The sequence below is a fragment of the Zingiber officinale genome, chromosome 2A (assembly GCF_018446385.1).
Source record: "Zingiber officinale cultivar Zhangliang chromosome 2A, Zo_v1.1, whole genome shotgun sequence".
NCBI classification, from domain to species: Eukaryota; Viridiplantae; Streptophyta; class Magnoliopsida; order Zingiberales; family Zingiberaceae; genus Zingiber; species Zingiber officinale.
Genome location: NC_055988.1, coordinates 82,097,241 through 82,121,476, shown reverse-complemented (window position 1 = coordinate 82,121,476; position 24,236 = coordinate 82,097,241). Strand labels below are relative to the sequence as shown.

At 35.2% G+C, this 24,236-nt stretch overlaps 2 protein-coding genes across 2 annotated transcripts; one reads left to right on the top strand and one right to left on the bottom strand.

Annotated features, from left to right (window-relative positions):
• The first annotated feature begins 2,251 nt into the window (after nucleotides 1–2,251).
• On the top strand, nucleotides 2,252–10,403 carry LOC122043737 (iron-sulfur cluster assembly scaffold protein IscU-like). Its single transcript, XM_042604328.1, has 3 exons — nucleotides 2,252–2,663; nucleotides 3,949–4,003; nucleotides 9,978–10,403. Exons 1-3 carry the CDS (start codon nucleotides 2,252–2,254, stop codon nucleotides 10,144–10,146), a joined length of 636 nt encoding a protein of 211 aa, XP_042460262.1. The 3' UTR covers nucleotides 10,147–10,403.
• A 567-nt stretch (nucleotides 10,404–10,970) lies between these two features.
• Nucleotides 10,971–18,136, bottom strand: LOC122041345 (rRNA-processing protein UTP23 homolog). The gene is made up of 7 exons (XM_042600991.1): nucleotides 17,966–18,136; nucleotides 15,796–16,023; nucleotides 15,619–15,699; nucleotides 15,411–15,531; nucleotides 14,365–14,640; nucleotides 13,480–13,545; nucleotides 10,971–11,330 (listed from the first exon to the last, which is right to left on the bottom strand). The coding sequence occupies exons 2-7, from the start codon at nucleotides 15,984–15,986 to the stop codon at nucleotides 11,241–11,243; spliced, it is 825 nt and encodes a 274-aa protein (XP_042456925.1). The 5' UTR covers nucleotides 15,987–16,023; nucleotides 17,966–18,136; the 3' UTR covers nucleotides 10,971–11,240.
• Between the last annotated feature and the right edge of the window lie 6,100 nt (nucleotides 18,137–24,236).

Sequence of the window (24,236 nt, the reverse complement as noted above, 5' to 3'; positions counted from 1 at the left end):
TTATAAGTTATTTTTAAAAAAGTATGGAAGACCCTACTTTTTTAAAAAATATCTTATTTTAATAATTTTTTTCTCTAAAATATCCTTATATAATTTCATAAATCCTCATCTTATCCTCCATAAATTTTTATAAACCTAATATCTTTCTATCTCCGTCGACTTCTCTTCCAACGCATGTCATCTTCTCCACCAACGCCTCTTTCCAATTTTCTCTCCCCCAGTGCAGAAATTCGTCCAAAATCCTTTATTAATAAAAAGCCCAAAATCCTCTATTAATAGTATTATACCCTTTTTGGTAATTTTATTAATAAAAATATCTTATAATACCAAACATATCAATACCTTTAAGTTGATTGTAATAAGTTCATTCAAACACTTTAACAACTTATTTTTAAAATAAGACCTAACAACTTATAAGCTTCTAAAACAACTTATAAGTTGTACAAGCTTATAAGCTGTTTTTAATAAGTTTAGCCAAACACCCTCTTAGACTTAATTGGATCTAATTATTGGATTAAGTCCAACTCAAACTAGACTAGAGAAAGTCAATTCAAATTAATGAAATAATGATTCATTGAATTTGAATTGCATGAGGATTAATTAAGAGTCGATTGAATTAGACATGAGTTAGACTCGAGTGAGTTAAACTTGAGTTAGACTCGAGTGAGTTTAATGATGATATTCATTGAATTTTGAATTCAATGATAAATGGTAACATTCATTGAATTTTGAATTCAATGAATCATTGGATTCAATTTTTCGAAATTGAATATGAAAGAGAGGAGTTTCAAAATGACCCTTAATGAAGAGTGAATACTCATTAAGCCTCATTAATGGAGTTAATGAGTATTAAGTATTTTCATTAGATGAAAATACTTAAGCTAATTTTACTCTCATTTTTCTCACTTCATCATCTCCTCCCTTTCTTCTCCTCTTGGCCGAATCCTCCTTCATAGGTTGCTAGCACAACCTTAGGGGGTAGGCATCTCCACTTAGTGAGTTTGTGAGACAAACAAACCCTTGTTTGTGTGGATATCATAGAGGCGCGAGCATATGTTCGTACTGAGATCCGAGCTGTCGGGAGTCCGTGAGCATGCAACAAAGATATACTATATCATGTTCTTAGATATAAACTTAGTATATATAATTTTGTTTCCCTTCGCATGGATTTTCTGAAGGAAATATGTTTTTCCGCTGCGTGTTTAACAACATATTTCCTTACATGTTACACCAAAAATCCTACGGATATAGAGAGAGGTAAATATACGTGCATAGACATGAGGTACATGATGGGGTAAATCTTAATCAATTGGTCATCATTTGTACTAAAGCCTTAACGGATTGTAGACCTTGTCTTTTATATATTAGCGAACGTGTATACATATTACATGTGTAATATAATAGAATGAGAATCCGAACTATTTGAGTTCTTCCTTGACGCTCGAGAACCCAAGTAGGAAGTTATTGTCACACACTATCTCTTATAACAAAAATTAATTTAAGTACATATACTATATTTGATCTTAGCCAAAATATTCATAAATTGGACTTGGTAAGAGGATGCTAAACCTATGCAGCAGTGTAACATAAGGGCGACGCTCAAGAACCCTAACAACAAGCTACTGTAATGAATTTTCTTTCGTAAAAATTTAATTTAATTTTAACCAAAAAATTGAGAAAAGTATACTTTCTAATATTGTCGGTCCAAGATATTTATAAAAACTTCTCGGTGTTGATAATCCTAAGACTCGAGACTAAAGAGAATCATTACATTGCATATTTTTATATAAAATGAAAAATTATTAATAAGTTTTAAAATTATTTTCAGTATAAAAAAATGATATTAACCTAATTTAATTTTTAACTTAAAAAATAATTATTAAATGTATAATAATAATAATAATAAGATATTCATTGAAGTGATACAATAATATTAAGGTAATATTTTTTTTAGTAAAATTTTGACTAAAGATGTTTATTATTACCAAATTAAGGTTGATAATGTAATTAGGTAATTATTATCTCGGTCGAATATGTCTGTTATTATTAAAATAAAGATAAATAAGGTAATTATTTAATTATTATCTAGACCGAATAATTTTATTTTAGTAAATTTTAGTGTTTCCTTTTTTTTCAATCTCTTATTTAATATCTAATATCGCAACCGAAGGGAAGAAGAGAGGCGACGAAAGGACGCAGAGGATCCTGCCCGACGCCTGAGAGCTGCAGGAAGGTCAACACTCGGGTTCGGATGGGAGCTGCGGAGGCGGCGGCGGCTGCGGCAGCGGCGGCGGCTGCTGCGGCGGCGGCGGCGGGAGGTGGGGTGGAGCGACGGTACCACGAGAGGATGGCGGATCGCTTCGAGAACAGCATGTTGAGAGCTGCGGGAAGGCGAACACTCGGGTTCGGATGGGAGCGACCGGCTCCGGCGGCGGCAGGGGAGCGAAGGTACCACGAGAGGGTGGTGGATCACTTCGAGAACCCTCGGAACTTCGGATCGTTTGAGAAGAACGATCCCTCGGTTGGGACGGGGCTCGTCGGCTCGCCAGCATGCGGCCATGTGATGCAGCTCCAGATCAAGGTTGACGATGCCACCGGGAAGATCGTGGACGCCCGCTACCAGACCTTTGGTTGCGTCGCCGCCATTGCATCATCTTCTGTCGGTATGACCACTAATCCTCATTCCTATATTCGCATTCTATATGCTTTTCCTCCATTGCAGCTCTCAATGGCACGATTTAACCTCTTCTTGTTTGGGAGGGAGGGAAGTTGTTTGGGAGTAAAGGAAAGAGAATAAAGATTAAATAGATAAAGTTATAAAAATATTTTTATTTTTTAAATTAGACATTTTTCATAATATTAATATTTATTTTATAAATATAAATTAGATATTTTTAATGATAAAATTAATTTTTATAGTATCATTTAGATTAGTTATTTTTTTAATAAAAAATTAATATTTTTATACTATTCATAACAAAATAATGAATTATCGATAATTAAGTAATTAAATGAGAAATAATGAAAATAATGATTTTATAAATCTTAAATAAAAAAATTTAAAAGATAACGCTGATAACGAGAATTCCTATTCTTTAAAAATTTATTAAATTTTGATGGTAAAATTAAAAAATAGTAGATATCCTCTTAAATTTTGATGGCAAAATTGGTTTCTCCTTTCAATTCAGTTAGAAGACGTGTCGAATCCCCTCCTCTTATGATCTGGCAGTAGGCGAGCTGTGAAGAAGGCGAGGAAATTGGACTCCGGCGACATAGCAAAATTAGAAATTAGAAAATTTCTTAAACTATTAAGAACAAGGATAAAATTGGAATAAAAAATCTTTTATTTTACCTTCCCCTTCCTTACACCCCAATTCGGGGTTCTTTCCATGGGTAACGAAGGTTAAAGCTTACCCTTCCTTACTTTTCCTTTCCTTCCCTCACTCATTCCCAAACAAGGTTCAAAATTTCCCTTCCCCTTATTTCTCCTTCCTTCCCCTTCCCTCACCTCCTCTCAAACAGACCATTAGGGTTTAGGATCTACGGTTTTAGGATTTAGGGTTTATAACCGCACATCCTCATTCCTCTATTCTCATTCTATATGCTTTTCCTCCTTTGCAGCGCTCAATGTCACAATTTAAATCTAATTTGAACAAATTGTTACCTGCGATTGTGATGGGTTCTTGAATCATCTGATTGGTGAACAATCTTTATAAACAAACTCTATTTAGATTCTTGCTTGAATTTATAATGTAAAAAAATGCATTTGTGGCTGGATTCTGAAAGTTGGATTTAGCAGGCATTGAATAAGAAGGAAAACTATAGATACTATTCTCCAATCAAATGATACTTTTCATTTTGGGTGTAAAATGTTTAAAACATCAATTTTGTATGTAATAACTACTTTATCTCATCCGCTTTTTGACAATTTTCCATTATCAATTGCAGCTACAGCATGGGTGAAGGGGAAAAATCTAGAGGAAGTGATATCCATCAAAAACAAGTAAGTGTATTATTCAAACAGTTGTTAATATATAAGATCTTTACAATATAGTTAAGTTGTCGAACGTTCAAGAACAATTTGCTAGCATTTTAAGCATGTTGAACCAGTGTTCGAAATCTCGGGTTAGGCGGCCGCCTAGGCGTTGCGCGGCATGCTGCCGCGCCGGAAACCTCCTAGGCGGGTGCCCTAGGAGGCTGGGCCACCTAGGCAGCTCTCGGCGGCCCTAGGCGGCCCTCGGCGAGACTCATCAGGCCTCGGCGGGCCTTGACCGAATTATTTAAGTTTTAAACGTTTAATATTTTGTTCCAAATTTGCTGTTTACATCTTCGCCGTGCGCCGATTCATCTTCCAAATTTGTTGTTTCGTCCTCATCGTCGCTGCGTCGTCATCGTCGCTGTTTCGCGGTGCGCCGCTTCGAAGGCTTCGTCGCTCCGGGCTCCGGTAAGTTGTTTGACTTGTTTCGTTAAGTTGTTAACTGTTGAGTCATCGTCGCGCAGTCTTCGGCGACGCTGGACGCGTCCGCAGCCGCCGGAAGCGTCGTAGGACGCGTCCGGCAGCATCTCGTGAAGCTTCCAGCGGCACTGGAAGCTTTCCGCGACGCTTCCGGCGCCGCTGGAAGCAATGTCGGACTTCGCCGGACGCGCTGGACATGTCCGGCGGAGCTTCCGGCGGCGTCGGAGGTCTCCCGTGAGGCGTCGGTAGCGGCCGGTGGCGTCCACACTGTCGTGCGAGTCGCGAGAGGGGGACGGCGTTTTTTGTTTTTGTTTTTTCTTTTTTTTAGATTTATTAAATTAAAACAATTCCTAACGGGGATAATTTCAAATTCAATAATAGGTTGGTTCGTAAAACCTAATAAAATTATCATCCCAATTAAATATATTTTAAATTTATTTTTTTATAATAAATTGTATTAATTTTAATAAAAGAATTTTGAATATATAAAATTATATATAAAATTAAGATTCCATTATTAATTTTATAACTTATATAATCAGATTTAAATATATAAATAATATACTTAATTTTTTTAAATAAATAATATTAAATATTAATTTATATATTAACAGATTTAAAAATTATAATAAATATTATCATTTATCAGATTTAAAAAATAAAAAATATAAAAAATATTTTAAATTTAATAAATATAATACATATTATTAATTTATGTTTTATATAAATCATATTTATAAATTTTATATATTATTAATTTATATTAATCGGATTTATAAATATTAAAATTTTAAAAATTCTAATAAATATTATTAATTTATATAAATCAGTTTTAAAAATATGAAAAATAAAGTAAAATTTTAAAAATTCTAATAAATATTATTAATTTATATAAATCAGTTTTAAAAATATGAAAAATAAATTAAAATTTAAAAGATTCCAATAAATATTATTAATTTATAAAAGTATAAAATAGATTTAAAAATATAAAAAATATATTTAAAATTTAATTTATTTAAACAAATATCAAATAAATTTTATTAATTAGATTAAGATATATAAAAAAATAACTTGTTAATGACTTAATGTTATTGAAATATTTTATATTGTATGTCTGTATGGTATAATTAAATTTTATTATCATGTTAATATGTTATGTGATTATGTCTTGTTATATATTATTTTTTCAGATTATCTATTAGACTGTTAATCTGTTATCAATGGCAAGCAATCCATCTTCGACAGCATCTGTCACTCAACCCGAATCCGGGATTCTTAGAAGAAAGTCAAATAACATCGGATGAGAGTTTGGGATATTGATTGATCCTAAGAATCTCGACAAAATTAAATGTAAGTTATATATGTGGAAAAGCAATGTCAGGAGGAGTGTATAGGATAAAGGAGCACATTGGAAATATACCTGGAAATATATCTGGTTGTCGAAAAGCATCTCAAGAAGACAAAAATAAGTGCAAACAGGCTATTTTAGAAGGGAGGAACAGAAAGAAGAACAAAATAATGGAAGAACAAAGTTGTAGAGCAGAGGTGATTATTTCCGTAGATGAAGAAGAAGGTCTTGAAATTGAAGGGATGGATGGAGTTAAAAAACCTCTTCCACTTGGCCCCATGGATAGATATGCATCGGCAATTGCTCCAGAAAATGCAGGCTCCAGTGGAAGTAAAGTACTTCGGCAAAAAAATATAAATGAGGCTCTTTTCAAAGAGAGAACTCAACAAGTTCAACAATATGTTGGGAGATGGGTTTATGAAAATGGAATCTCATTCAATGCTGTTGATAATGATAGCTTCAAGCAACTAATGGAGGCAGTGGGTCAATTTGGACCAGGATTCAAGCCTCCAACTCAATATCAACTTAGGGAGCCACTATTGAAAGCCGAAGTTGAAAGAACAAAACAATTGCTGAAGAAACATGAAGAAGAATGGGCAAAGAATGGATGCTCGATCATGACAGATGCATGGAGTGATAGAAAAAGAAGCATCTTAAATTTGTGTGTTAATTGCAAGGAGGGTACTATATTTTTAGAGTCTAAGGAGTCTTAAGAGGAGGCACATACAGCTGAACTTATTTTTGAGTATGTTGACAAGTGTGTTGAACAAGTAGGAGCTCAGAATATTGTTCAGATTGTTACAGACAATGCCACCAACAATATGGCTGCAGCTAAATTGATAAGAGAAAAACGATCCGCGATCTTTTGGAGTTCATGTGCAATTCACACTATTAATCTCATGCTTGAAAGTATTGGCAAACTTCCACGATATAAAAAGGTGATTCAGCAGTCCAAGGCTTTTACCATTTTCATCTATGCTCACCATAAGACTTTATCATTGATGAGAAGTTTTACGAAGAAGAGAGACATAGTTCGACCAGGAGTTATCAGGTTTGCATCAAATTTCCTCACATTGCAAAGTTTGATTGAAAAAAAAGCTAGTTTAAGGGCCATGTTTACAAGTGATATGTGAGAGAAATGTAAATGGTCAAAAACAAACAAAGGAAAAATGGCTTACTCTACAGTGATGAGCATGAGTTTTTGGAATGGTGTAACACTTTGTTTGAAAATATTTGCTCCTTTGGTAAGAGTTCTTCGATTGGTAGATGGAGATAGAAAGCCATCGATGGGGTTTCTATATGGGGAGCTTCTTCAAGCTAAAGAAGATATCAAGGTAGCTCTGAATAAGTGGAATCAAATTATCAGCCTATCATAGTCATTATTGAGTCAAAAATGAAGGATAGACTTGATACATCATTGCATACCACTGCATTTTTGTTGAATCCTTATTTTTACTACAAAGATAGTTCGATTGCTCTTTATGAGGAGGTCGCGATGGGGATTTTTGAATGCATGGAAACTTTGCATGCCAATGAGTTAGATTTACAAGATACAATTATTAACAAGGAATTTCCAAAGTATAGAAATAAGACTGGGTTATTTGGAAAAACATTGGCAGCAAAAGCATGTGAAAAAAATGATGATACATTTGATCCATGTGCATGGTGGAGTACATACGGTGCTCACACACTTAACTTGCTAAGGGTGGCATTGAGGATACTTTCATTAACTACAAGTTCATCTGGGTGTGAAAGAAATTGGAGTACATTTGAAGGAGTAAGTTTTAAACTTTCAGTCTACTCTTTAATTAAATTAGTTATAATTTTTAACGTCTATACTCTATATTCAGGTACTAACTATAGTATTTACTTTCTCTGTTTTTTTAGATTCACACAAAGAAAAGAAATAGGTTGGATGCCAACAGGTTGAACAATCTAGTATTTATCCAATTTAATGCTAGATTGTTGAACAAACAAAAAAGAGAAAAAGAAAGAAATGTTGATGTCCTTCTTGCAAAAGATGCTTCAAATGCACAAGGTTGGATTGTGGATGGTGGGGAAGATGATGAAGTTGAACTAGGTTCCGGGCTCACTTGGCAAATGGTTGATGAAGCAAGTGGAGCAGATGAAAATCTACAACCCCGAAGAAGCTCCAGAGTGAGAGAACTCCATGAAGATGATTTTGAATCCGAAGAAGAAGACGAGGATCACAATAATGATATTGAGTTTGTGTCCGATGAAGAACAAGTTATTGAAAATTATGGAGAAGAAGAAGCAGAATAAATATGAGTCTATGAGGTATTATTAGTTTTCCCAATTTTGAACTCATTTTGTTAAGACATGATTTATGTTATTTAACAATTATATTTTGCTTAGTGGTTACTAGTTCACAATGCATTGTAATCTTGAATTGAACTATTGCTACTATTTTCCAATGTTCTACTGTTTACTATATGATTATGATATTTACTGCATGTTCATTTTTTGGTATCGGAAAGTATGTATTTATTTCAGCATACATAGTTAGATCTTCATTGCTATAAAATTGTTTAAGACAATATTTAGATTTACATATAGCATTGTCCACAGTCCACATGAAACAAGGGATACCGAGGAATCCGCCTAGCGGCGCCTAGTCCCCGCCTAGGAGGCCTAGGCGCTAGGCACTGGTCTGCCGCTCGACTAGCGCCTAGCGAATTTTAGAACCTTGTGTTGAACTTGGCATTCCTATTGAATTTTAGCTAGCTAAGCGACCTGTGTATAAGTCTTTTCTTGATTTCAATAGTTGTGGTGGATTTGATACTATGAACGAAGAGGATTTTGAACAACGAGACTTAATATGGAAGTCGATTCACTAAATGATCGATCATAATGCATTGCTTATTAAAATTAGCATGTTGATACTTGATGAGATAGATATAAGGGTGTGTTTGGTTCAAGTTATCATGTATAACCTTGGTTATGTGATTATCAAGTAATCACATAACCAAGGTTATAGGGAATAAAACATAACCAAATGTTGTTTGGTTCAACTTAGGTAATGCAACAAAAACTTGTTTGTTTGAAGGTTTTAATGAATACCCTAGTTTAATATTTTACCGTATTACCCTCAGTTACAAAACCAACTATACATAATAATAATAATATTATTATTATTATTATTATTATTTATTTTTTAATATTTTTTTACTTTTCTTTTTCCTATATATTTTTTTACTTTTTTATGTGTTTTTTTATTTTTTAATGTTTTTATATTTTTATATTATTTATATTTTTATATTATTTTTTTTTTACATTTTTAAATTTTAATTTTTATTTATTTATTTTATTTATTTATTTTTTTAAAATTTTTAAAAGTTTTATAATTTTTTAAAAATTTTTAAATTTTTTAAATTTTTTTTTAATTTTTTTAAATTTTTTTTTTAAATTTTTTAAAATTTTTTAACATTTTTAAAAATTTTATTTTTTATTTTTAAAATTTTTATTTTTTATTTTTATTTTTTAAAATTATTTATTTAAAAAAAAAATAAATTTTTAATTTTTTTTTATTTTTTTACATTTTTAAATTTTTTTTTACATTTTTTCTCTTTTTTTTCATGTTTTTTCTTATCGGAGGATATTTTTGGTAAAAAAAATTCGTTAACCCCGGAATCAACAAAAACCTTAGTTTTCTGAGATTTCCGATTCCGGGCTGACCCTTTTACTGACGTGTCGGGCATGGAACATTACTTGGGAATCATCGAATACCTAAACCAAACAAGGTTTTTGTTGATAACCTTGGATGGATAACCAAGGTTATCAAGAATAACTCCGAACCAAACGCACCCTAAGTGTCATGGTGTTTCATTCAATAGTATCACAATAATCTATGGTAACGCAGTGCCTCAACTGTTTCTGTGAAATCCCCATCATTTTCCCAAGTACCCTTTTAGAATGACCCTTCAACAAGAAGGGGGGCCTTAGCGCAACCTCTCACATTACAAAGTAAGATTACATACAATAGATCCAATACAGTCCGATCCTTCTCTGGGATTTCAGATTGGCAGAAATTTTATGGGCTGGAATGCCTTTTTAATTAGTTATCATCCATTTAATTTTTTGTGTTCCCTTGCTTCTATTCATCTAGTATTTTCACAATTCTACAATTCTTCTGCTGACGGTGATGCATTATAGAGAAATTGCTGAGTACCTTTTTCTTCCCCCGGTGAAGTTCCAGTGCAGCGTGTTGTCAGAGGACGCAATCAAAGCGGCTGTGGAAGACTACCAAGCAAAGAAAGCCAAGGCAGCTGCTGAAAATTCCGAAGCGGATGCAGGATCAATTGAGAAGGCTGCAAATGTCTGAACAAATCACTTTCCAATGGGCTACTTTTCTTTAAAATTGAATATCTATTATTCATTATAAAAAAATCTGATAAAGACTCTTTATTATGTTTTATTCATTAATTAAATTTACTTGTACCTTCAATTTTATTATACTTGTTAAGTTAATAACAACAATTGTGTAAAAAAACTAAAATTTTAAGTTATACACAAGCATGTAAAACTCCATATAAGATATTGCAAGATTCAAAATTCATACCTCTTTTGTGATTCTAATGCCTTCCCTCGCGATCGACACCGTTCCATGAGATATGAAACCTCAATGTCTTTCTCCCTACACAGCTTACTTGTTCCAACCATAGCTCCCGGGGTTATAATGCAACAGTAAGATATTCAGATTGTCATCCAGATATTCACGGTTTGAGTTTCAATTATGACAAATTTATAAAAAAATTTCCTCCAAATGAAGCACGTAACTAAAGGATGCTGGACTCCTGGGCTACCCGCTGCGAACGTTTCCCGATTTACTCTGATAATTAGTAGAAAATTTTCATATTACCCAACCTGATTAATTATTTTTACTTGTTCCAACCATGCTGACCTACCATAGTGACCATATTGCATGATAAGCAAAAGAACTTCACCCCACTTCCATAACCATTCAACCACAAACAGACTGCAGATCACTAAATCTCCCCCGACATCTCTCTCCCTTTCTCTCTCACCGTGCGATATACTCTAGTCATGTACTCTTTCTTTTGGTTTCAACAGATATCGCTAATCAATATCTTCTCACGCAGGACATGGCGACAAACCATAAAAATAAACTTGAAAGAAGTTCGCTCATTTAAGCATTAGCCATATCAACCCAATTCAATATAAAACGCTAAGCATGAAGTCGAGAAAAGTTCAAGAAAACAAATGACCAACAAAATATTCTACTAACTTAAAAATTGAGCTAATGAGCTTCCACGAATATATTAGTAAACAAGTGAGATAGATGGGAGACTTGAAACTGTAGTTTAGGTAGCAGCTATGTGTGAAGTCCAGTTGCTCTCGGCTTCTGTTATTCTTCCTCATGGCCAGAAACTATTTTGTTACAGCCGTAATTTAGCTTCAAGACGCATCTACATTTTTTGGCTCTTTAGTTCTCTTTCTTTTTCTGATTCTTTTCTTCTTCGTAGCACCAACAGAATTGCCACCATTCTGCAGGAATGGCAGAAAAAATAATTTAAACTCTGTGGATCAACTTTATAAATTGTGCATGTAAATACATCCATACAAATAGTAATTAGAACAGTCGCAGTTTAATGGTGGATCGACTGCCACCATCCTCCCGAAAAAGCTCCCAAGTTGAACATTTTAGGCTTTTAAATATCAAAAAAATATTTTTAACCAAAATCTAGTTACCTTGCTGCACCTTAGTGTCAATATCAGTCATTTTCCACAGTGCAAGTTGATTTGCAAATCAATTTGCACTGTGAAAATAAAAAAATTATTCGATGTTTAATGCCACCATAGATTGATCATTTCATGTCTCTAGTTATCCTAAAATGTATGTTTTCACCTGTAAATCTTATAACAAATTGAGTTGCTAATCAACTTATAGCATTTTTTTATTTTTTTTTGTCATTTTTCGCAAGATAAGCTGATTTGCAAATCATTTTATAGTGTAAAATCATAAAACCACCATATTTATCCCATGTTTAGCTTTGAGACACTCTAAGTTGAAGAACATTTAATTTACTAAGTAAAAAAGAGGAAATAAAAGGTATCATTCAACATCAGATTATACCTTATGGGTGCGTTTGGTTCAAGTTATCGTATATAACCTTGGTTATGTGATTACCAAGATTATGAGTGAATAAAACATAATCTTAATCTTGTTTGATTCAACTAGGTAATGGTATAATCTAACTTGACATTTACTATATTACCCCTTGTTTAATTATATGATTAATTTTGTAGAATAAATTAAATTAAATTAAATTAATAATAATAATAATTATTATTATTATATTAATGAATAAGTTGATAATATATATAATAAATAAATAAAATTGATTTTATATAATAAAATTGATTTGTCTCCATGGATTCAAGACCGAGCACGATTTTCCGGTGTCCTCCGGTGGGAGGCATCAACAATGAGAACGTCGCCGTCGCCGGCGGTGGCGTGTACTTCGAATCCTCCAGCCTCCGGAAGCAGACCAGGATTCCCAAGGCTTTCGTATGGCCTCGGAGCGACCGACAGGTCGCCATCGAGGAGCTCGACGCCCCGGTGGTGGACCTACATGGCTTCCTCCACGACGACGAGGCGTCCATGCGGCGGGTGGCAGAGCTCGTCCAGCTCGCCTGCGAGCGCCATGGCTTCTTCCAGGTGACCAACCACGGCGTCGCGGAGCAGCGTGTCTGTGACGCCATGGACTGCACCGACGCCTTCTTCAAGCTCGAAGGGAAGAGAAGGCATAGGCTTATATCCTGCTCTTCGAAGGGTATTCGTCCGTGACGCCATGGACTGCACCGACGCCTTCTTCAAGCTCGGAGGGAAGAGAAGGCATAGGCTTATCTCCTGCTCTTCAAAGGGTATTTTTGAAAAAAAATATTAATAACCCTGGAATCGTAGAAAACCTAAGGGGGCGTTTGGTACGCGCGTTTTCCATTTTCATTTTCTGGAAAACGCGCGTTTTCTGAAAAACGGTGTTTGGTTTGAGAAAACGGTGCAAACCAAACGCACCCTAAGATTTCCAAGGTTTTCTGATTCCTGGTTCTATTCCCTAATTGCTGATGTGGCGGGAATGTTGCATTACCAGGTGTCACCAATTACTTAAACCAAACAAGGTTATCAGCGATAACTCTGAACCAAACACGCCCTATAGGTAATAAGTTAAATTAGGATATAGTGATGCAATCATCCAATTATTTCTATCACTATGATGTTTACCCCATGCAACTTCCAGCTACCCGATTCTGATAGCCTAAGTATTTTTGTAGAAGAGACTGCTTCTCCAACTCTTACTGTCCAACTGGAGAGCTGACAGATAATGCATTGCACTTATTGAATATAATCTATGTTTGATACATGGGGACGCCGAAAGCATGTTTGGGGTGATATCATAGTTCTTATTGGGTTGAGACGAGAAAGATACAAAGGAATAACTTACACTTCACTATTTTAGGTTTTTGCAACTTCAAGTATACTATCAAGCATAGAGGAAAAAAAAAATCATTTCTCTATCTAAGAGCTATTGCTTCTGTTTACCCACCTACCCAAAAAAGATAAGTCGGAAAAGGCGAAGAAAGAAGATAAAATTGAAGAGTTGCAAAGATGAAAGAAAGGTATCTCCATATTCACCTGCTTCTTCGCAATAGAAGCATCATTGCTTTGTTTTTTCTTCTTACATGAGAGTGGATTTGGGCCCTGTTGAAAATAATTAGTACAACCACATGATTAGTTGTATAAAGAAGCCTAAATATGATAAATTTAAATTGAGAAAAAAGTTCAAAAAAAATCATATAATCAAAATTTTAAGTGTCATATGATGTTTTATAGTCATCTTTCCTTTAGAATAATCATTTTTGAATAAATTTGATTGTTCTACTGGTATTAGCAATTAATTTTATTTGATATCCCATCTGTGGTCAAAGTTCGGATTGGGTACACTCCTCATTTGCAAATAAAGGCAATTGAGATTCTTATCTTGATATATAGCTCTTCTAGGTAAGGAACTATAGTGCATATGAAAGGGCATATCTTAACAACTTCAAATTGTTTACATTTAGAATATGTTACATAATATTAACTAATGAATAACATTTCTCGTAGATTCATACAAGGAATACAAAAATGGAATTGCCACTTTGTTCATCCTATAGCCAATCCTGCCATATAAACAGTCATTAAATTAGTTGTAGTTACAAGTAAATGATAATCCTACAAAGCCAGTTCAATCTATCTAGTTACATTAGCATCAATACACTCCTTGAAACGATCAACTTTATTTATCATTAACAGCAGTAACCAAGCATGCACGAATAGGCACCTGTAGTAGCTTGGCCATTTACTAATATAATGTTAAACATCTACCTTATTCTTAGATTGGGAGTTCTCATGGAACCTGATTGAAATTTTATCAAACAAAGAGAAACTGCACTATTGTCATTTGCTGGATGGAAATAACATCTGATAAAATTGCCTAGATACTGGTTTCATGAGAACATTTATGATAAGAAAGCTAACCTTTGCTCGCTTTCGTTTTAATTGACTAGTCCGTGACACGCCTAGCAAATTTCTTTTATCACTAGCAGTTCTGAGGAGTGTTTCATCTGCATCACCATGGTCAGGATTGTTTGATATTGTATCCCTGGGATTCATATCACGCAGTTTCAGATCTTCTGATTCAGGCAAATGCAGACGCCTTTCCTCACTAGATTTGACAAATTGTTTTTGCATCGAAGAAGGTTGCTCGATGAACAAAGAGTTTCTAAGACCATACATCACAGGAACTCCAGGAATCTGTATGCCAGCAGTAAAGCAAAAAGATATTAAAATGAACAATTAGCAGAATAATTGGAAATCTTACTTGAAGAAACATTTTTTTAAAAAAAAAAATAATGACACTCTCTCATAGTATAAAGGAACTAATATGACAATTGCAGACAATTATAAGTAATTGAATGTACCTCCGTAGAGGTGAATAGAAGTGATCTTCTAACAAGCCTGGGTTAGCATGGTCAACTTTGAGTATATTAGCAAGCTTAAATTTATTCTCTTGTCAAGCTTGTCTGGAAATTGTATATAAGAACCTTGTACAAACTCATATACGAAGGATGCACCTTCATATGGAAATAAAGTTTAATCATAGAAAAGCATGTTTCCAAGAAGGGGAGCTTTAACGCAACGGTAAAATTGCTACCCACAAGTTCGAATCTCAAAAACAGCCTCTTGCAATTATCCTGCATACAATAAACCCTTCTGTGAGACCCCGCATTGGCAGAAGCTTCGTGCACCAGGCTACCTTTTAAAAGCATGTTTCGGACCTCAAAATTAGTTTTCTAAGCTTTATCAAAACGCAAACTAGTCATAAAAATATGAATTACAATTTACAAGTCAAGCTGGATATGACAACTTTTATACAGGTGTTCAACCCTTATATTAATCAGTGTGTTCTTTAGCATCAACGTAGAACAAAGAAATCTATCAATTATCATCATCATGTAACTTCATAGGTCCAAAAATCATTATGCAAGTTCTTAAATAAGTGGCAAAAAGAGATATAGAACCACCTTCTGGAATTTTTTCCTCATATCTGCATCTTGAGTGGCAACAAAGAAATGCTCAGAGTTCGCCTCTCCAACAACCGACTCGATACAGTCCATGGCATTAATCCTCTTTTCATGGTCGCACCTGATATAACGATATGTAGAATTCTCAAAAGACAAGAAACCTATTCTATTAATGTAGTATGTTTGCAAGAATATCAAAAGGGCAAACCTAGCTATCATGAGCTTCTGAGCAGCCTCGAGGGCTTCACAATGGGATTCACCGAGGCTTCTTAGCTCTCCAATAATGCATCTGCAAGAGAAAATATATGTACATGAACAAAGTTGTGTTTTTTTGCCAGGAAGGACAAAAAGAAGAAATATAAAAAAGAGGGAACTCATCTCGAACCTAGTAGTGAAGGGGATAATGCGAGTTCCAAGAAGACGAGCAAGAGCATCATTGATAGGGGTGAGGCGGTGGAGAAGGAGGTGATGGATGAAGGTGCCATCACATAGAACCTTATAAGGCTCTCGGAAACCGAAGCACGCGGAGTAGAAGCGCACCACTTTGCGATGGCGCTTTTGCTTCTTCACCCTCATCGTCTGCGGATCAGCTACTATTCACCTTCTGGTAAACCTAGATAGATTCTTTTTCTGATGATTTACAGGAATAAAAAGAGACATGCTCAAACAAGCATGAAACGATCGAAATATAAAATTACATTATAAAGGAAGAACTGCTAGGATCTGATCGAACTATATCGATCTCTTTCAAAAAAATGACCGGGAAACGGGGTGGATAGATGATAGGACGAAAGTAGAGATAAACATTAAAAATTTCACCTTTGTAAGGACGATGAGATTGGCGACAGGAGAACCATCCGAAACCATACAGAACGAGAGATCGGGCTGCTTCGCTAACGGGGAGGAGGGTTTCACGCGATCACTAGCGATGAAAAGTAAGAAGGGGATTAGCCAAAAAAAACCCTAATCTTCAGTTGAATCAAACCGCTTTAAACTAGTTAGATCCGGTTTAAGCCTGGTTTAAACGGATCTAACTAGTTTAAATATGTTCGATTCAACTGAAGATTAGGATAATATTGGCTAAACTCTGTCTTGCTTTTCATCGCTAGCGATCGCGTGAAACCCTCCTCCCCGTTAGCGAAGCAGCCTGGTCTATCATCTGTACAGTTTCGGGCGGTTCTCCTATCGTCGATCTCGTCGTCCTTACTAAGGTGAAATTTTTAATGTCTATCTCTACTCTCGTCTTATCTCTCTGCCCCGTTCCCCTGTCATTTTTTGAAAGAGATCGATATAATTTGATCAGATCCTTAGCGGATTCTTCCTTTATAATATAATTTATGTATTTAATTTTTAGAATTTGTTATTATTTTGATAAAGTTTGAGCAGCTCATACTTGTTTGAGCATGTGTTTTTATTGACAAAATACATATTTCATGCAAATAGACAAAACATGACAGACTAAATCACATTTTTGGATTAATTCAACTAACAATTTTGATAAACATAATATAATATATCATCCAAGCTCAATCCAAAATGGCATTCATCCAATAAGTTTTGTTCAAAATAATGTCATGACAGTCCAAAAGTAGATCAAAATATTAGTATCAACAACCTAATTCAAATATCTAATTCATTTTGCATTGATAAGATAAATCCAAATTAACTCATAACAAAAACTTGGGTTATATCATTCATCATGGTGAACGTGATAAGGAATCATAGTGACTTTTGCAAGCTTAGTAAGAATTAATCCTAATCAACTCATAACAGAAACTTGGGTTATACCATTCTTCATAGGGAATGTGACACGGATGTATTTGAATAAGTCATTACTCATTAATTAACAGAAACTAAAATTTTATCACTTGCAAATTAGTTAGAAGAAGACAAAAATGAGAGGGTTCACTTCTGATAAAATTCTCCAAAGAAAAGAAAGCAGGGGAGAAATATGCAATTGAACCTCTTGTGATCACAAAGAAAAAAATGGAAGAGGGAACAACATTGTTGCAAGATGCTGAAACTGAAATTGCTGTTCTTAAAGGAAAGATGGAATACGGAGATTGAGGTGGCAAGCTACAAAATGGATCTCAAAGAATCAGATAAGAAGCTTGGTTTATCACAGCAAAAAACAATCAGCTTGGGGAAGACAGTTGAGCTATTAAAAACTGAGCTTACAAAACTTGAAGGACAGAGGTCCCAAGCACTTGACAATTACAATGTTTCTACTTCATAAATTGAGAGACTGTCGACGAGCTTAATGCCAGCAAAGATCTAAGAGAAAACATCACAAAACCAATGGATGGTTTAGCTGCAGCATTGCATGAAATGTCTACTGAATCCAGAGAAAATCAAGAAAAGATTTTGTCACATCAATCTGAAATTGAAGATCATAAGTTTCAGACTGAGCGATTAAATTCAGAAATCAAAAGCACTGAAGAAAGGTACGAGGTCATGCTTGATGAAGCAAGATCCGAAGACAAGAAAGGAGGGGAGAAACAAACAACGGTACGAGATTCGAGGAATTACATAGCCACGTAGTAGAAGAAACTTACCGGAGGAAGGAATCGAAGCAGAAGAATCCCTCCCGGCTCAGGGATTTCGAAGAAGACGAGTGGGGAACGAGAACGCCTTCGCGAGTGGGGAACGCCGCTGGGGTTCTTCGCGAGTGGGGAACGCTGCTACGGTTCACCGCGAGTGGGGATTTCGCGCAAGTGGGGAACGAGAACGCCGTTAGGTTTAGTTATACCTAGGGTGGATTGAGTTTTGGAAAAATTGCGATTTTGGTCCCTTATGTTTGGGCTGTAACCTTTTGGTCCTTTTTTCTTTTGCGTTTGGCACTTTTGCCCTGCGCGTTTGTTGTTTTTGGCACTTTTGGTCCTTTTCAGCGGTAGCAACCCATGTTTATTGACTGATTGACAAGCAACGGTTTTTTAGTTTTTTTTTGTTGAAAAAAAGATAAATATGAGTGAAATTTCTGAGATAAATAAAACTTTATATATGCATGAAATAACCTTAAATAAAAAAAAACTAAATTTATATCCAAACTCTTTCGAAAGAGAAGAACAAACTTACGATGGACACCACTGAAGCAGTCCAAAGATGGGGAAAATCAATCCAAAAGCAAAGCTTGAAACTCACATATATTGAAATCAAAGCTGTCTTCGCGATGGAATGTCGGCAGGATGAAACACGAAAGAAAAAAAAAGACAATATAGTAGAACATCAAGAACAAGGTAAGCTCACATTTCTAGATGTTTTAAAAATGATTTTGATTTGTGTGATATATACGGTTAGTTGCTATTTGTGGGTTGTCTTCTCGAGTTTAAAAAACAAACTTTAAGGTTTTTTTTTCCTATTTGAGTGTATATTAACTATTAAGATATTGTTGTATTGTTATTGTTGACTCTACTATGGTCTTATTTTTTCTTTACATAACTCGACTATTGTAGGATTGGTGGCTCACCATAATATGCGGTCCTATTGATTATTTTTTTCTATGTGAGGTATAATGAATTTGTGTGATTCATTGGGTTCCATGATTGCTCTCATGTGATCCTTGTCCTACATTGCATATAGTTTGACTAGAAATAGTAGTTGTGGGCAAACATTTTGTATTGAAGGTTAAATTTTCATAATAAGAAATGAAAGAATTAAAATTGATTTTGCTATGTCTCTATTATTTTAATAACTCATAATTACTGATTTGTAAATTTGCATAATTTGAGTCTAATGTGGTTTATGTTTGTTTTTTTTCATGTGTTTAATTGTTTATAGGTTGATGGTCATAATTTGGTAAGCATCAAGTTTCATCATTATGGAACATTTGAAAATGATCCTATCTCACATTATAAAGGGGGGCAAGTAAGTAATTTCACAGATATATCAATAAAAAAACCTTAGGATTGGTGAGTTAGATTTTGTAGTTGAGACTGTCGGAGTATTTAGGGATAAAATATCATATGGTAGTAGAAAAACATGACTTCTATATGGTTGGGAGTGATAATGAATTGAGACAAATATATTTGGATGTGTGTAATTTAGGGGGGGAACTAGAACTGTATGTAGAGGTCACAAACATTGATAAGTTGTTTAATGAACTATGTGATGAGACACTTGATCCAACATATGACCCAAATGAGCTAGATGGAAAGGAGAGTGATAGTTTTGATAAAAATTGGTCTGAATGTGATTCTGGCTACGATGATGATGAGGATGAAGAGACAGCTATAGGTAAAACTATTGAGAGAAGGAAGGTAGTAGGTGTAGAGAGGGCAGGAGGTTCTAGTGGGGCAAATGGATGGCAATTGCGATGAAGATGGGGGTTTAGATAGTGGATCAGAATTGGAGAGTCTCCAAGGGTCTGATAATGAGAAACGATAAAGACATGTCACATATATCATTCAATTGCACTCAACTGATCCACCATTAGAGAGTGAGATGATTTTCAACTCCATTAAGGAATTCAAAGAAGCAGTTCAGGTGTGGAACATTAAGAGGAGTCAAACTTTCAGTTTCATAAAAAGTGATAGAACACAGGCTAGGGCCAAATGTGCCCAAGTCAATAATGCTAAACAACCATGTGATTGGGAGATCTACACGTCTAAAATTGATGATGAGGATGGATATGTACATATCTAGAACGTTCAAATTTCGACACAAGTGCCCTTATGCTTATAGAAATAGCTCTGTGAAGTCAGGTTGGATTGCTTCAAAGTATTCAAAAAGATTTACGATAAACCCTAAACTAGATGCTAAAAATTTTAGAAATTAAGTGATGCATGAAAATAGATTTGTCCTATCCCAAAGCCAAGGCTACCGGGCAAAAAAGAAAGCATTGGCAATAGTAAGAGGGTCAAATTCAAGTTAGTATGGTCAATTGCATGATTATGTAATTGAAATTCAAAAAAGCAACCCAAGAAGCACTGTTGTTATTAAATTGAAGGATGACTTTTGCTATCTAAAGACTGGCCAAGGTAGGTTTCAACGAATGTACATATGTTTCAGTGGGGTTAAAGAGGGTTATATAAGAGCCTGTAGGTCATGGTTTGGATTGGATGGAACCTTTTTAAAGGGACAATATGCAGGGTTATTCCTAATAGCTATTGGGATAGATCCAAATAATGGAATATATCCAATAGCATATGCTGTGACAGAGAGTGAGAATACAAATTCATAGTGCTAGTTTTTATCTCACTTAAAGCAAGACCTCAGAATTGTGGATGACCACAACTAGACCATCATGTCCGATAAGCAAAATGGATTAATTTCGGCTTGTAACATGACATTCCCGAGTGCAAAACATAGGTTTTACGTGAAGCATTTACATGCTAATTGGTCTAGTGCAGGTTTTCGGGGTTTTACTGTCAGAAAGATGTTATGGGCTGGAACCAAGTCAACAACTCATTCATAATTTGAAGCAAAATTGCAACAAATTGTAGATATTGATGTTTATGTAGCTAAATGGTTGGATGATAAGCCACCAAGGGAGTGGAGTAGATCACATTTTCGCACACACTCAAAATGTGACATGTTATTAAATAATATGTGTAAAACATTCAATGGAAAGATATTGGATGCCGGTGTTGGGGCCTTGACGCCGCTAGAGGGGGGTGAATAGCATCTCACCCAAATCGTCACTTCCTACGCTTGTTAGTGCATAGCGAAAATACAAAACAAATCTAACAAATAGAAAGTTAAACCTAGAGGCAATAATCAAGACAATCAAACCTCTAACATGTTTATGTAACGTGGTTCGGAGATCATTTACTCCTACTCCATGGTTGTCCGTAAGGTGGGCGATCCCAATCCGCCGGTGGATGACCCCTTGGAAAATCTCCGACTAGCTCGATAGTTCCTTGTGGGTGGAGAAACCTCACCACAGACTCGCACAAACTCTTGATCACTCAAAAAGACACTTGGAGACTCTAATAGGGGTTAACCACCTCTATTTTCGTCAACCTTAACCAAGCTTCCAATGCATGGTTATATAGGCTGCAAGTTGAAAAATCCCGCCAACCAATCGACTGCCAAAACCATCAGTCGACTGTCCTTTGTGGAGATTCGACCGTTACTATCCAACGACTCAATACCAGTCGACTGATACTTTCATCAGTCGACTGCTCCACACTAACTGAATGAACAGAAGCATTCTGTTCGCTCCCAGTCGATTGCCCAGTCGACCGCACCAGTCGATTGATGAAAATATCAGTCGACTGCTACAGTAACGCTACAGTATTGCTACAGTAAAATCCTAATCCTAGGATTTAACTCCCGAGTATATTCACTCAGCACTCGTCCTCGCCCCGACCAACCTAGACCTAGCCTCCTCCATCAGCATTGTTGTTGGTTGCTACTCAGAAAACCTAGAGGTTCCACTGTACAAAAATTTTGTACAAAGGTCTGAACCCTTTCCTAGCTACCATGTGTTCTTTTAAATTAAATTTTGGATCGCCTGCGGAACTTAACACGTTTGATCCAAAACTTAATCTATTCGTTCTTTTAGGTTTTGACTTGGGTCTCCTGCGGAACTTAACACGTTCGACCCAAATCACCTTAAGTTATTAATTCCATTAAATATTAATTTCCATACTCGGTTCCCAGTACTGACGTGGCGAGGCACATGACCTTCTTGGATATGGGAGCAACCACCACCGACTAGACAAAACCTTTTATAGAAAGCTAATATTTAATTTCCTAAAATAACTTTAGGTTAACCGAAAAGAACAATCAAATCACAAGGAAAAGAAAAAACAAAAGAACACAACATCGAAAAACATATTCGAAATTCTAGAATCGTAAGCCTCTTGTATTTGGTATTATTTCCAAAAATAACTAGTATGATGCGGAAAGAAAAATTACTAGTTATACTTTTTAGAAAGACCTCTTGATCTTCTACCGTATTCCTATTCTAACCTCGGACGTTGTGTGGGCAACAATCTTCCGAGATGAGAAACCACCAACCACCTTCTTCTCCTCCTAGCTAGGTTCGGCCACAAAAAGCTTAACCAAGGATGAAGAACAAAATACCAACCAAGCTCCAAGAGATGCTAGCTTTCTCTCTTTCTTCTTCTTCTTCTTCTTCTCCAAGTAGTATCCGGCCGCCACAAGAGCTCCAAGCCTTTGAGAGTTTCGGCCACCACAAAGAGGGAGAGAGGAAGAGGATGGCCTGCCACTCCAAGGAATAAAAGAGGGAGAGAAATAATAGAGGTTGTCTCTCATGAAGGCACCCTCACCCCTTCTTTTATATTCCTTGGCCTAGGCAAATTAGGAAATTTAATTACAATAAAATTTCCTTAATTCCCTTGACATGATTTAATTGAGAAAAATAAAATAAAATTTCCCCAATTAATCTCTAATGGCCGGCCACATCAAAAGAGGTAAATTAGACAAGTTTTAATCAACAATTAAAACTTCCTAATTTGTTTCCGGAAATTTTAAAAATTAAAATTTCTCTTTAAAAATCTCTTCATGGTTGATAAAAAAAATTTCTATAATTTTAATTTTATCAACATGTGGATAATTCTAAAGAGAAAATAAAATATCTCACCAATTTACAAATAAGGAAAGAGATCTAATCTCTTTCTTTAATCTTTTATAGATCTTTTACAAGAGAGATATTTTAATTTTAATTCTCTTTAATAAATTATTTCTTCCACATAATAAAAATTAAAATTAAATTTCTTTTTTAATTTAATTTGGCCGGCCCCCACTAGCTTGGGTTCAAGCTAGGGCCGGCCACCCAATCTTATACCTAGGCCGGCCCTAGCTTGGTTCCCAAGCTAGCTTGGCCGGCCCCCTATTGGTGGGTATAGAAGGTGGGTATAGGTGGGTATAGTACTCTATAAATAAGAGGCTACGATAGGGACCGAGAGGAGGAATTGGTTTTAGTCTCCCGATAAAATTAAGCATCCCGTGTTCGCCCCCAACACACAACTTAATTTTATCAATAATAATTCATTCCACTAGAGAACTATTATTGAACTACCGCACCAATCCCAAATTATATTTTTGGGCTCCTTCTTATTATGAGTGTGTTAGTCTCCCTGTGTTTAAGATATCGAATGTCCACTAATTAAGTGAGTTACTGACAACTCATTTAATTAATATCTTAGTCCAAGAGTAGTACCACTCAACCTTATCGTCATGTCGGACTAAGTCCACCTGCAGGGTTTAACATGACAATACTTATGAGCTCCTCTTGGGGACATTATCAACCTAGTATCTTTAGGACACAGTTTTCTTCTATAATCAACAACACACACTATAAGTGATACCATTTCCCAACTTATCGGGCTTATTGATTCATCGAACTAAATCTCACCCATTGATAAATTAAAGAAATAAATATCAAATATATGTGCTTGTTATTATATCAGGATTAAGAGCACACACTTCCATAATAACCGAGGTCTTTGTTTCTTTATAAAATCAGTATAAAAGAAACAACCTCAAATGGTCTTACTCAATACACTCTAAGTGTACTAGTGTAATTATACAGTCAAGATAAACTGATACCTAATTACACTACGACCTTCTAATGGTTTGTTCCTTTCCATTTTGGTCGTGAGCTACTGTTTATAATTTATAAGGTACTGATAACATCATCTTCTGCATGTGGCACCACATACTATGTTATCTACAGTATAAATTAATTGAACAACTACAACTAAATGTAGACAATTTGACCAAATGTGATTCTTTATTCATAATGAATGTTTACAAAGCTTAGGCTTTCAGTATACACTCCAACAATCTCCCACTTATACTAAAAGACTAAGCTGCCATATATCTGATTCTCAACCCTTCAACATGCCCATCAAAAGC

Coding starts and splice junctions, on each gene's coding strand:
- LOC122041345 (XM_042600991.1), bottom strand. CDS start 15,986: ATGAGGGTGAAGAAGCAAAAGCGCCATCGCAAAGTGGTGCGCTTCTAC. Junction 15,700..15,795: donor ATTATCCCCTTCACTACTAG/GTTCGAGATGAG, acceptor TTTCTCTTGCAG/ATGCATTATTGGAGAGCTAA. Junction 11,331..13,479: donor CTTCTATTGCGAAGAAGCAG/GTGAATATGGAG, acceptor CCATTCCTGCAG/AATGGTGGCAATTCTGTTGG.
- LOC122043737 (XM_042604328.1), top strand. CDS start 2,252: ATGGGAGCTGCGGAGGCGGCGGCGGCTGCGGCAGCGGCGGCGGCTGCT. Junction 2,664..3,948: donor CATTGCATCATCTTCTGTCG/GTATGACCACTA, acceptor TATCAATTGCAG/CTACAGCATGGGTGAAGGGG. Junction 4,004..9,977: donor GTGATATCCATCAAAAACAA/GTAAGTGTATTA, acceptor GATGCATTATAG/AGAAATTGCTGAGTACCTTT.